The sequence below is a fragment of the Phalacrocorax carbo genome, chromosome 21, assembly GCF_963921805.1.
Source record: "Phalacrocorax carbo chromosome 21, bPhaCar2.1, whole genome shotgun sequence".
Lineage (NCBI taxonomy): Eukaryota > Metazoa > Chordata > Aves > Suliformes > Phalacrocoracidae > Phalacrocorax > Phalacrocorax carbo.
Genome location: NC_087533.1, coordinates 3888709 through 3901179, shown reverse-complemented (window position 1 = coordinate 3901179; position 12471 = coordinate 3888709). Strand labels below are relative to the sequence as shown.

The window sequence follows — 12471 nt, the reverse complement described above, 5'->3', positions numbered from 1 at the left end:
CGGTTGTCCCTGGGTTGCTGCACACGTGAGGAGCATGCGTTTGTCAGCGCTTGCCTCTCCTCCCAGAAGAGCAGAGCCCTTCATGCGCTGCCTCGGAGAGGGGTGTCTCTCTGCTGGGAGGTGTGTGCTGCGCTCCCCTCCGGAGCTCTTCCTCCTGCAGCGTCTGGGGACGCTGGGTGGTCCCTCGTGCTGTTGTAAGTAGGCAATGGGGCTGAGAGCTCAGCCTGGAAGTTTGCGGCTCCAGGAACTGTGATGGCAGGATGAATTTCAGCACGACCTGACAGCCTTGTCAGGCTTGAGCAGGGGAAGGTTCCCAAGCGACTTCCCACCGTTGCTGTTTGTTCCACTCCTACTGGGGCTCTAAATGAACTCCTGTGCCTTTCCCAGTCTGCAGGTATGCAATGGTCTCACAGTGCCAGGTGCACTGTACCTCACCTGGCTTCCAGCTCAGAAAGGACTTGTTTCCTTCCTCTCCTGAGGCCGAGCTCTTGCAGCAAGGGACAGGGAAGGAGGATTGCCTCCTTCCCCAGTTTTTCATACCAGGGATCTGTTTATTCACGCCATACATGACCCCTTTCCCTTCCCTGACGGCTTCCACTTTAGCTTGGATGGCCACAGGAATATACACGCTTTTAAGGCTGAAAGCAAATTCAGACTGAATGTCTCTCTTCCGCGGCCCGCTTTGAGGCTGGCTCTGGCAGCATCCTGAGACAGACACTGCACATTAATAAAGCAGAAAGGGTTCCTTCATTCACCCGTGTGCTTTGCTCCTAGAGGCTTCTCCTCTCTGATCTGTAGCTGCAGTTAAGGTCACATGGAGCCAATGAAATGTGCTGTGAAATGCAGAAGACACGCACTATGGTTCCCCGTGGACAGGGGCTGCCCTTAGCATGTGTATGATGCAGAAGGGCAAGTACCAGAGCGCTTCTGGTCTCGTTTGCAGTAATTAGCAGTGATGAGATTAGCTCTGGGAGTTCCCTGATCTAAGACACTGGGCTGAGAGCAGAAGGCGAGGCCGAGCGTGCTGGCAGAGCAGAACAGGGCACTGGCGTGTGAGCAGGCAGACTGGCAAGCATCTGCACTGGCAAGTGCAGGCATCTGAAGTGTCCCCTGATGGCTCCTATCTATTTCTGTTGACCCTACAGGGAGCAGAGGCGTCCAGTGTTGTCCCACTGGGTAGTAGGAGCAGCTACAAAGCGCGGTCCTGCGTGCCGGGAGTTTCTGGCGAGGCTGCACTGCTCAGCTCTCCCTGAGACTGTGGGCTAAGGCTGCAGCGCCTCACTCTGTGCCTTACTGTGGCTCAGATTGCAGTTCAAACTCCTTAGCTTTCAGCAAAAGCACCTTTCTTCCCAGATTTGCCATTCCTGCCTTTCCAGGTGGCCTTGGGCAGGGTGCTTCCCTCCTGTGTCCTGGTTTCCTGGCTGTTCATGTGGAGGACAGATGCCCCACAGTTCTGAGACCTTTGGACAAAAACCACTCTAAACCTCAGTTATGCTGTTTATTGGCAGCTTTGTTTTTAGCGCTGAACTCCTGCTTGGTCCAGTAGCTATCCATTACTATTGCTATTGCTAGTTGCCACTTTCCAAAGCACTTTGCTTCTCCAGCTCCAGGATGTGCATACTGGTACAGGTGAGTAATGAGCTCTGCCGCTTGGTCCAAGCCACAGAGGGCGTCTGGCAACATAACCCAGGCTCTTGGCTCTAGGGTTTGTGCTGAAGCTCAGGGACGTTCGCCTCCTGCAGGACAGTCAGCAAGGTGAGGTGGTTCTGCTGGGGTGCTGGTTTGTGCGTTAGGGATCCCTCTGCGCACACCCACCATACCCTTCTCTTTCCTTGCCTCCAGATGCGCAGCACCAGAAAGGTGTCAGTGTGGCCAGTAGCCTTCGTCGGTGGCTTGCGCTATGAGTCACCCAAAGTGAACGCTGCAGGGAAGGTCTATGGCTGGAAAACTGTGTTCGACCCCCATCGCCCCTTTGCTATAGACATGGCGGGGTTTGCTGTGAACCTCAGGCTGATCCTCCAGCGATCTCAGGCTTACTTCAAACTGCGAGGAGTGAAGGGAGGGTACCAAGAGAGCAGCCTGCTCCGGGAACTAGTGACCTTGAACGACCTTGAGCCGAAAGCTGCCAATTGCACCAAGGTATGGTCTTTTCCTCATACATGGGTTGTAAGGATCCTGAGGTGGGAGAAAACCCATTCAGCCCCATCATCCAGTCATTTGTCCTCTGCATTTGAAGCACATCCCCATTGCAAGGGAGCTGGGAACGGGCAATTATGTATTAAAATGTGTGGAGGGCAGTTATCTTTTTTGGTTTCAGGCTGCTAGCAACTGCCATAGGCCTTGAAATATGGAGTCTTCTCACCCCTGTAACTGTTCCTCTTACTTATATTACCTCTAGAAAATATCATTATTTTCCAAGGTGGGCTTATCTGTGGCCTTGCTCATCCCCTGGAGCAGGGAATTCCATAGGTGAAATGTATGTCGGTTGTTTTATGTGAATCCCTGAGGAGGGCTTCTGAGTGCTGATGCTCCTGTGCTAAGCCAGCATCAGGTGCGATTTGGCCCTCTGGAGCCCATCCGAACTCTAGCCCAGGAGTACCAGCCACCGTGTTTCCTGGTGCGGGGAAAGGCCGTTCACACAATCGCTGCCTTACCACGGATTTGCTTTCTCCCTCTTGACATCCATGCGACATTGCTGTAGTCGTCCACATCAGCCTGGTTCCTTCTGCGCCAGAGATAATGTAGAAATGTTTTAATGCCTGGGATATTGCTCTGAGCTCTAGGGGTCTTCCATAAAGCTTCATTGTGGGGGGATTTTACTGCTGTCAAATGCCTGCTAATTATTTGACTGTACGCATTGCATAGGAGCCACCAGGTCACGGAGCAGGACCCCTATGTGCTCCGTAACATAGAAACTCAGACCACAGTGATGGTTCTTGCCCTAAAGACTTCCTGCTCTAGGATGAGAGACAACAGATGGATATCTGTCTGAAATGACAGGGGAGTGTGCGAGATACAATGAGACAATGCCGGTTAGTGTGACAGGCATCAATCGTAGCACATCAGCAACGGAGGTGCTGTCAAGTGCTTCTGAAAGCTTTGTGAGTGGGTCCACTGAGCGCCGCGGATGTGGAGGGGGTCCCTCTGAGATCAGACCCCTGTGTAGCACTCTCACGCCTTTGCCTGTAGCAGGCACCAGCCAGACTGATTTAGGGAGTCTTTATTTTTTAATTATCCCAGGAGGATTATTCTTTTTTTGCAAATAGCCTGTTACTGCCAACAGACCCGGTGTTGGATCCAGGTCTCCACCCCTTTTTGGGATAGGAAAAAATTTTGAATAATACCCTTTGTCTCTGCTTTCCATCAGCAGTGCTCCACAGCCCCCAGCAGCGGAAAAAAACAAGGATCAACATGTTCAGCAGTGCTCAGGGAAGGAGTCCAGGAATAGGGAAGAGAAGCTGAGGGTGGAAGAGCAACTTTGTTTATTATATGCTACCTGCTCTGCCTCATCTTTTAAGTCTACTTGTGTGTGGTTATGGCTGTCCAGCACTGGGATAAATAACACGGATGATCTCCCAAGGGTGGGGTAAGAGATTGGATTAAAATTAGACCTCTGTTCTTGGGCGGAGCGTGGCCTACTAGCTAACAAGAAAGCACTGGCTGGGAATAAGTGTTTGCAGCAGGACAAGGGAGATGCACAGGTTGATTTTAGGCTGGTGTACAGAAGATTAGGGGAGTTTACTCCATGCCCAGTTACACAATCTTTGGTATATTGTCCCTGCTGTAAATAACTGGTGGAAAGAAACTGGGTTAAAAGGCTGGGCACAGGAAGTGACGGTTGAGGAGGAACACATGGAGGAAGGAAAAGGTTGCTTCCAGGCAGGAGGAAAAAAATGATGCTGTCAGACAGGCTGCCATGTCGGTGCTGTCACACACGAGCTGCAGGCCAGAGGTGGGGAGGAAGCAGGAGCTGCTAGCCAGGGTTTGAAGCAGACTGCATTTCTCTTTTTGGCTAGGCTGTGGGGATCTTACAAGGGTCCTTGTTGTGAACTGAATGCTGCCTGCTTTGCAGGTTGAGCTTTGCCTTTCTGCTTTGAGCTGATGACAGCAGCCACCACTTCCCGGTCGCTGTTTTGCTCACCTGTTTGATGAGGTGAGTCCAGAGAAGCAGCAGAGAAGGACAAAAGTAGGCTATGGTCTGGGGTCTTCTTGCCCCAACATCAAATCACAGACTTCTTTCACATTGTGCTAGTGCGCTCCCAGCCGTTGCCATGGTTTGCTTCTGTGAAGCATAACCATACTCCTGCTTTGCAGTGAGATTTACATTAAAATTTTTGATGTGCTCAGATACAGTCAGTAAGGAGGGATCAGAGAATATGTAAGATAAGCATAGACATCTGTTCTCCAAAGATGCTGCCTTCCCTGTGTGCTGTGCTGCTATTTGTAATATTTATCAGAATTCAGCCCACAAACGCACACTCCTGCAAAAAGCTTAAGCTTTGGCCAAAGACATATTTCCTGCTTATTTTCTTTGATTTGGGAACTGCCCAAAATGATGAAGAAAATTAAGTCATTATTAATTGCCAAGGAGAAAGAAAAGACTTATCCCTCCTTATCAGGAGGGAAGGGTTGGTTTATACTGGAGTTGTAAGGAACCAAGGCTTTGCAAGCGTGCTACATATTTCTGTGTTCTGATGCTTCTGCATTTCTCCCCACCCACCCCCAAAGCAAACCATACTCTTTTCAATCCACTGACACAGGATAGAGCTCTGAGATTCTTTATTCCCATAAGATTGGTGTAACTGGGACATATTCTGCTCCCCATTTTCCATTAACACCTGAAGAAACAAGCTGCAGTGTGCTCAACCAAGGAGCCCTTAAAGGAGAGAGACTTTGAGTGGCCCCAGCTATTGAAAAAGCCTCAGCGTGGGCTGGCACAAGAGGACAGACCACAAAATACATCATCATTGGAAATGAGGCTGCTCCTGGAGCCGCTTGTTTCTCCAGCGAGATAGGGGTAGGTATGTTTCGTTGGGTGAGACAGGCTTCTGTGCACTCCGTGGTCTCGGTAGCAATTCACCGGGATTGAAGTGGTGGCTAAAAGTAGTCATTCCTCCTCTCTCCTTATCTCTTGGCTGAGTCAGATCTGAGATTAAATCTGAGGGTTAGCAGCTCGGTGCTGATGTGGATGTTATGAAAGGGAATCGGCTGGCAGCTTTGTGCTGGACCGGGAACGGCTCCTCCCTGAGCCTTAGAGGCCGGGTGTGTGTGGGCACCATGAAATGCCACAGCTGGGATAACCGGTTGCGATCAGACACAGGCTAGAGAGCAGGGAGAAAAGAGAGGGGAATAAATCCTTGCGTATACGGAGGAGACCAAGCCTTTGGGCCCAGCGGCAGCCAGGAAATTGCACAGCAAAAGGAGACCAGACCTGGCTGCTTTGTGGTGTCACAGACCTAAAACTGGCTCAGAATGGGCAGGAGCGAGGGTGAACGTCAGCCTAAGGCAAGAAAGCTTGAAAAGGAGTAGTTTGCTTCCTCCTGACGTTATCTTGTGGTGCTACGTATGGCAGGCAGGGGAATCACCCTCACGAGCTCTTTGCTTTCGTTGCCTTTCAGGGGCTGAGCAGTAGGGTACGGACGGAGGAGATCTGTCCCCTTTGGGGTTAGGCTGTTCCTGCTCCCCTCTTCGTGTGGGTTTGTGGCCAGAGGCTTGCAGTGAGCGCTCAGTATCCTGGCTGCTCTGCGGCAGCGCTTTGCTGCTTAAGCTTCACACGCACACGAGTGAAGACACCAGTGCTCGAGCTGTTGATTTTTATGACAGACGTGCAGAACTTGGAGGGTTCTTTTGGCTTTGTCTTGTCCTGATTAGTCACCAGAACTGCTGCGCCAATGCCATCCCCTGTACCACAGCTGAAAGCTGTAATTTACACCAGAGTAGTTCGGGTTTTGCAGCACTGCCTGCCTGCACTGCTCCACGGTGGACCTTCAGATCTGTGCTGCAGCTGCAATAGCTCAAATTAGACTGCTGTGACCCTTTCTTCTCTTGCGGTTTTGTATGTTTTGCCTATAATACCCATGACAAAGCACAAGTCTTCAAGTTGGTGTAATTACACAGTTGAAGATTTCTGTTTGAGCTCATTTAATAGCAGTGGCCACAATTCTCTTGACATGAGAAAAGCAAGAGTTACGGGTAGGAGCAATCTTTTTTATACCAATGGATGTGCTTTTGGGAGAAGAGGGCCTCCACGATGCCTACGAGAGTCTGCAGAAATTTGGTTAAGCACAAGCTGAGAGGAAGCAAATCCATCGTTTCAGCTTGGTGTCTCTTTTTCTTCACGTTGCACAGTCTCCATTTCAAATAGCAATTATTGAAACCCTCCACGGAGGGTCTGTGCGCTTGAAACCCTGTGACCCCCTCAACCGTAGGTCGACTTGCCTGTTTGATTTTAATTTCCTGTTAGAAGACAGTGCAGAAGTCAGCTATGGAGATGAATCCTTGTAATCTCTCAGATCTGTTTTGAGTCCCCTGATTCTGAATGGCAAAGCTGTGAATGATTGGAAGCATTTCGCGGTAGCAGAGATTTTTAAGGGGGGGCCCCTCAGGTGACCCATATGAAACCACTGTTCAGGGGAAGCCAGGCACTTGGTGCCCCTCCCTGCTTTCTCCCTTCCAAGCTGTGCTTTTCACACGAGCCAGAGCGTCCCTGAGGCATAAAACAAATGCACTGCTTGTGGAAAAAATCAAGCAATTGGCTGAGAGGACAAGCAGGTGTTTCTGTACTAAACGGTGATCTCCCCCCCACTTTGCAGTGTGCACTTTTCATGCACAGCATGAAAAATGGTAGAAGCTGCTGTATCAAGCCGCAAACTGAAAATTGGTCCATTTTAGTTAATTTAATATAACTGTCTTTTTTGGCCCTTGGCTTTAACAATGCAGAAGTGGGATCCAGTTTAAAGAAACGCTAATAACGTGTCGTTGTGGTCTTCTGTTTATGCAGTACGTAGAGTTGTTTAAGTGTGACTGCCATTCCTGGCAGGGTGCAGCCCTTGGCCATCAGCGGGGTTAGGTGTTTCGGTGTCAGAAGTGGAAGGAGCTCTTACCTGCTCCCGCTGGAAAGAATCGGCTACAAGCTTTTTCTAGCACCTGGGCTGCATTAAGGTTTATACATTCTGTTTGTTGGCTGAGGAGCTCGCAACTGATGCTTGCATAGCACTGAGAGCCACTTGTACAGACCTGTTTGGTTTTGCCTTTTCACAGGAAAGTAACGCAGTAATTGCAGCAGCGTTGCTGCAGTGGGTGAGCAGGGCTGTAATAAAGGCTAACTTTGATAAGCAGGCTCTGAAGTGGTTGTGGGGGAGCGATTAAATGGTTTTTTGGACCCACTCCAAACAGCGATTGGTCTCTACTGCCTTAGTATTAGCGGGCGAGATTTAAGCTCTGCACAGGAGGTGACTTCTCACATCAGAGACAAATTTGGTCAAACAGCTTCTTGGGAAGGTGGGGGTGCTCCTGTTTAACCAGGAGGGTTTGAAAAGTGCTTTGTTCATCCTTCAGAAACAGAGCATGCCCTCGTTTTTCAGAAAAGCAGGGACTGGGTATGAAATGGTTTGCAGATACGTGGATTAAATGTGCAGAGTATCGCCATAGCAACAAGAGGGAAACCCCCGCAAGGTAGGAAATATCAATGTGAACAGGTGAAGGGAAGCAGGAAACTGTAGCTCTGAAGGGATAAAGCTGCTCCCAGAAATCCAGGTTCTAGGAGCAAAGCAATAAGTTTAATTGAGTCTAGTGAGGGGAGAATATTTTAAACAGCTTCCAGAACCGTCTGTGCCAGCTGTACAGCACAGCTAGCAGAAACTATTTACCTATAATAGTTTCCCCCCCGCCTCCAAAAATGTTAGACCACCTCTTTAATTTATTTTTTTTCCAGTATGCCTCCACAGATGTTGATCTATATTAGACTTTGCTGCTAAGACTGAGGGAAGCATTTAGCAGAAGCTTCAGTTTGTTTTAAGCAAGTTGGAGAGGGGCTTTAAAGTGATGCAACATACTGTACCTGCTACAGAACAGCGGAAGGCAGCGTGGGGCCAGCATTTCAAAGCAAATGTGTACGGGGCTTTGGAGGTGATGTGGCAGACTAGTGCTTGCTGGGTTATGAAAAGTCTGTGTAGAGTCCAGAGCTTGTGGGAGGAAGGGGCGTGTTCTGTAACTATCTCCTGCATCTTGCAGCTCTGAGACAGAAGAGCTTGCAACAAAGAACCGGAGCAGCAGTAAGTACTTCTCAGCTCAGCATCACTCTCGCATCTTTTTAGGGTCTTAAAAGAATTTAAAAGTCAAAAAGATGTGATAGTGAGGTTAGAAAGCAGGCTAACACCTTCCCTCCAATAATGAATTTTCAGAGACACACTGAAAAAAATCCATTTTAATGCTTCACACAACCAAAGGCAACGGTGGCGACTGGAGCAGCTGGTGGTGCTCAGGATAACTCCCTCTCCCCTCTAACGCATGAGTCACAACATGACCTGCAGTGGCAAGAATTTGCATTCCCACTCTGAGCCTGGCAAATATCTCCTCGCTGGCCAAGGATGCAGTACCATGGTAACTAAGAACCAGGGTAGCGTGGGGAAACGTGCGCACGATTCTCCGGTTACGAAGGAACTGCCTTACACCACTGAAAATGTTGATGAGCCTTTCGAGGAAGATGGTTGATAACTACATGGAAGGAGCAGGTTAATGTCCCAAGACAGTACACTGTAAAATGGGTAATTTCTGTGCACTGTGCATTTTGGGTAGCTGTAGGCCTGCCTAAATGAAGCTTTATGCAAACCTCCTTTCAGCTGTGAATGCGCCATTAGGCTCCAGGGTAGATGGTTAAATTGCACTATTGATTTAATGTGCAAGAATATTTGTTAGTGCAGTGAAGAGATGCAGCTAATGACTTCTGTTGGCTTCTTCAGATTTTAGTCTGGCATACGAGGACAGAAAAGCCTGTGCTGGTGAACGAGGGGAAGAAAGGATTCACAGATCCCAACGTGGAAATCTGACTGTGCAAGGCTGAGCGGAGACCAGCACCTGGTAAGAGCTCACATTTTTGAAAAGTAATGAGAAGCAACAGTAAAAAGGGAAAATACTAGAACAATTTCAAGAAAAAGACAAAAGCTCTTTTAAATCTGCTTTTTACTTTCCATTTTTCACATCTCTGACCTTCCCTTACTGCAAAACTTCTTAAGACCATTAGTTAATCTCTCTCTTTTTTTCGTCTTTAAAGCAGGCTGCTAAAGGGGAAATAGCTGGTGAGAGGTTTGGGGAAAGAAGAGAAATCCAGGGAACAAGAGTTTAGGTGGAAGTTACATTGTTAGAAAAACCAAACCCTTGTCTAAACAAGAAGGTTGCCTTATCAACTGTACTAATGTAGCTAAAGGACAAGGGTGAAGGATGTGGATTCATCCACCTACAAACACCTGAGGAAAGCTAAGGCAATATCAGTGAAAGCATTTTTAAGTCAGGCAGGAGCTGCCACCGAGGGAAGAGTTTAATTTATATCCACAACAAAGCCACACAAAGTCAGAGACAAGTAAGGGAGGGCGTGGATTAAACCCCACTTGGGGTATTTGTTTACCTAAGGTGAGCACATTTGTCTTCATCCCTGGAAAGGAAGAAAGAACACGCACGTTGATGGCTGGCTTCCTGCTCGTTTGTTTATGCCCTGGCTTCTCATCTTTAATTACCTGAGCATCCTGGTGCGTTTAGGCGTCTGTATTTCCAGGGTGTGCTCTGCAGTTGGTTTGCCAGAGCGAAGGATGGGCTGTTTGCTTGTGTCTGCATCCAGACTACGTTGCATAGTTCATCATTATGGAGAAAACAGACATGCACAACTCCCTTCAGCTGGAGTGTAGAACCAGGCCTGGAGGGGAGGGCAGGTTGCTGCCTGTTCTCGTCCCATCTCAAATACAGAGAAGAGCAGCAAAGGGGTAGATTTGCTCAGCAGCGGTATATTTTTAACAGTACCGAGGTCTCTTTTAGCACATTGCCTCGGGCTAAGTGGATGGAGCCCTGCCTGCTGCAGTGGCCTGCCTTTGCGGCCCATTGGCAGGACAGCAGCGGAAAGCCTGCGCTGCGTATTATCTGCACTATATATAGCAGCTTTGCAGAGAGGCCGTAGCTCTCCAGCGCTGTCACAACTGCTTTTCACCAACACCCAGTTGCCTAGCAGCACTACTCACAGATCTGCAATTGGAGATGGGTTCTGGGATGGTTCCAAGGGGTGGCAGCTAACTGCAGCGAGGCAAAAGGGTAATATACATGCTGGTTGTGTCTCTGTTGCAGAAGATATCTTCATGCACAGCCTGCAAGGTTCCTCTCCACAGCATACAACCAGCCAGACATGCAGTAGCCAGGACCTCTGCTGACTTCCAAGAGTTTTAGCGTACTGAAAACAAGCAACACTGCATACATAAACTACCCGGATTCCCCTGCCCTTCCTCCTGGACTCTGAGCAGAACCAGACGCTCTGGAGATGGAGAAAAAGCACAGAAAATACAGGACTGACACCAACTTCAGTACAAGACCAGCTGCTTCGCGAGATGCTCGGTTTGGGAGAAGCGTATGCAGGGCACGATGCACTGAAGACACGGCCCAGCTGGAACGGCAGCCTAGACTGAGGGGGCTGTTTTACAGGACCTGAAAGCAAGGGTGAGAATGCCCACAGGAGCGTGTTGGCCCCGATGACTTGTTTTTCCTGAGACACACGTACCTTGCGGCTATGTGTGCAACAGCCTAAGCAGCTCTCTGTTCACGGAGGGGACAGCTGCCTTCTGAGATGGCACCTTAGCCCTTAATTTTAAACCTACTTTAATCAGTGTTTATTACGCTGCACAAGACAGGAAGGTTTCGGGGGAGGGTGAAAAGCAAGGCAGGTTAGAACAAATCCATTAAGTATCTCTGTTCTCATTGTATTCCCTCTCCTTTCCCGTCATTAGTTTCACGGTTTGGAGGGCACTCTGACATACCTCTGTGTTCCTGGATGGAGTTACATTTACAGCGTGTGGTTCTCTATTCATCCATGCTAAAATAACTGGAAGTGGGTTTTAATGAGATTGCTGTGGCCATACACCATAATATTTCATCCAGGCTCAGATCTTGGTTCTGCTTATCTCTAATTTGGTTCACATGAGCATTAGGTATGGGATTCTCTGAAGGGTGCTCTTACACAAAGCCAGATTTCCACTCTTAAAAAATAAAGTTAGCTGCTTAAAACTAGGGATTGAATGACAAAAGCTGTTTTTAGTGCATTTACCGTTCTACTGGAATGAATCCATCAGCCCCAGCGCCTTCTTCAGGGCCACATGATACTGCTGCAGCGCTACCAGCGTGAAAAGCCACGCTGGAGCAGTTCAGGAGTTAACTTCTGATGGATAGAGCAGCACCCTTGTAAAGCGGATCCTGTGCTTAGTGCTCTGTTTCTTCAGCACCCGGCTTGAGGTAGGTTGAAAAACTATCTGTGTAGAACATTAGTCACCTCTCCCCTGGTCTGTAACATCAAAGGACCTGAGCTAGCATTGATGAAAGGGTGTTCTCTGATGACACTGTATTTTGCTTCTCAGTGAGAGACACAGGACTGAGCAGTGCAGAAGAGGAACCTGGGTGCTACTACCTTGGTTGACTCTGTATTTGAGATTGACAAACTTGCTGAGGAAGAAATTGAGGTACAACATACCCCTGCTCCCCACCTCCAGCCCCTCTAAAGAAAACCAAAACTCACCTCCCCCTTCATAGCTGTTGTCAAACCTTTGATCAACCCCCACTGTTCCAATTCTTTCATAAAGGTCTGAAGCACAATTTTACCTTTGAATTGAGGGAAAATGTAATCCTGGAAATAGACTTGGTTATTTTTAGCCCTAACACATAGAACTATTAAAAATGCTATAGATTTGATTGTTAGCTTCACAGTGCAGGAGTCTCCCCTTGGACGAATGATATTGTATATTTCCTAATATTTAAAAAAAAAATATTTTTTGTAAGTTATTTTCTCCCACTGTATACCAAAACCGTTGGGGAAAAGTTGCATTCTTTCGCTCCCAGCCACAGAAGCCTTGCTACGTAGCCTTTACAAAAATGTTCCTTTAGATGCATTGGCTGAAGCGCTACTTGGATAGAAAGCATTTGACGCTACTGGCTGCTCTATGGGAACGGGTCTTGTTATCTTGAATTAAAACAGTAGCTCTCTGCACTCAAGCAGACTTATTCTGTTATTGTACTAGCCTTCCAAGTTCACTTCAGTCTGCAAACCCTAGAGTGGAAAGAGACATTTTTCAAGGACTACAAAGTTTTCATACCATTTAAATAGTTTCCAATTGATGTCCTCTCCCAGCTGCACGTTTTGTTTCACTAAGCGTAATCCCAATCCCTGCTGGGTTGCAACCTTCCCTCCTTGGAAGGAAATAACTTTCAGAAAAATAGCAAGGCTCG

General features: G+C 48.2%; 1 protein-coding gene across 3 annotated transcripts in view; it reads left to right on the top strand.

The window, feature by feature from the left end:
• Positions 1-10630, top strand: part of B3GAT1 (beta-1,3-glucuronyltransferase 1) — a 37350-nt gene extending 26720 nt beyond the window's left edge. For all 3 annotated transcript variants that reach the window (XM_064470868.1, XM_064470867.1, XM_064470866.1), the window contains 3 exons: positions 1843-2139; positions 8961-9078; positions 10330-10630. In XM_064470868.1, coding sequence (XP_064326938.1) covers positions 1843-2139; positions 8961-9047 — 384 coding nt within the window. In that variant the 3' untranslated portion in view covers positions 9048-9078; positions 10330-10630. The remainder of the gene's footprint in view (positions 1-1842; positions 2140-8960; positions 9079-10329) is intronic.
• The last annotated feature ends 1841 nt before the right edge of the window (positions 10631-12471 follow it).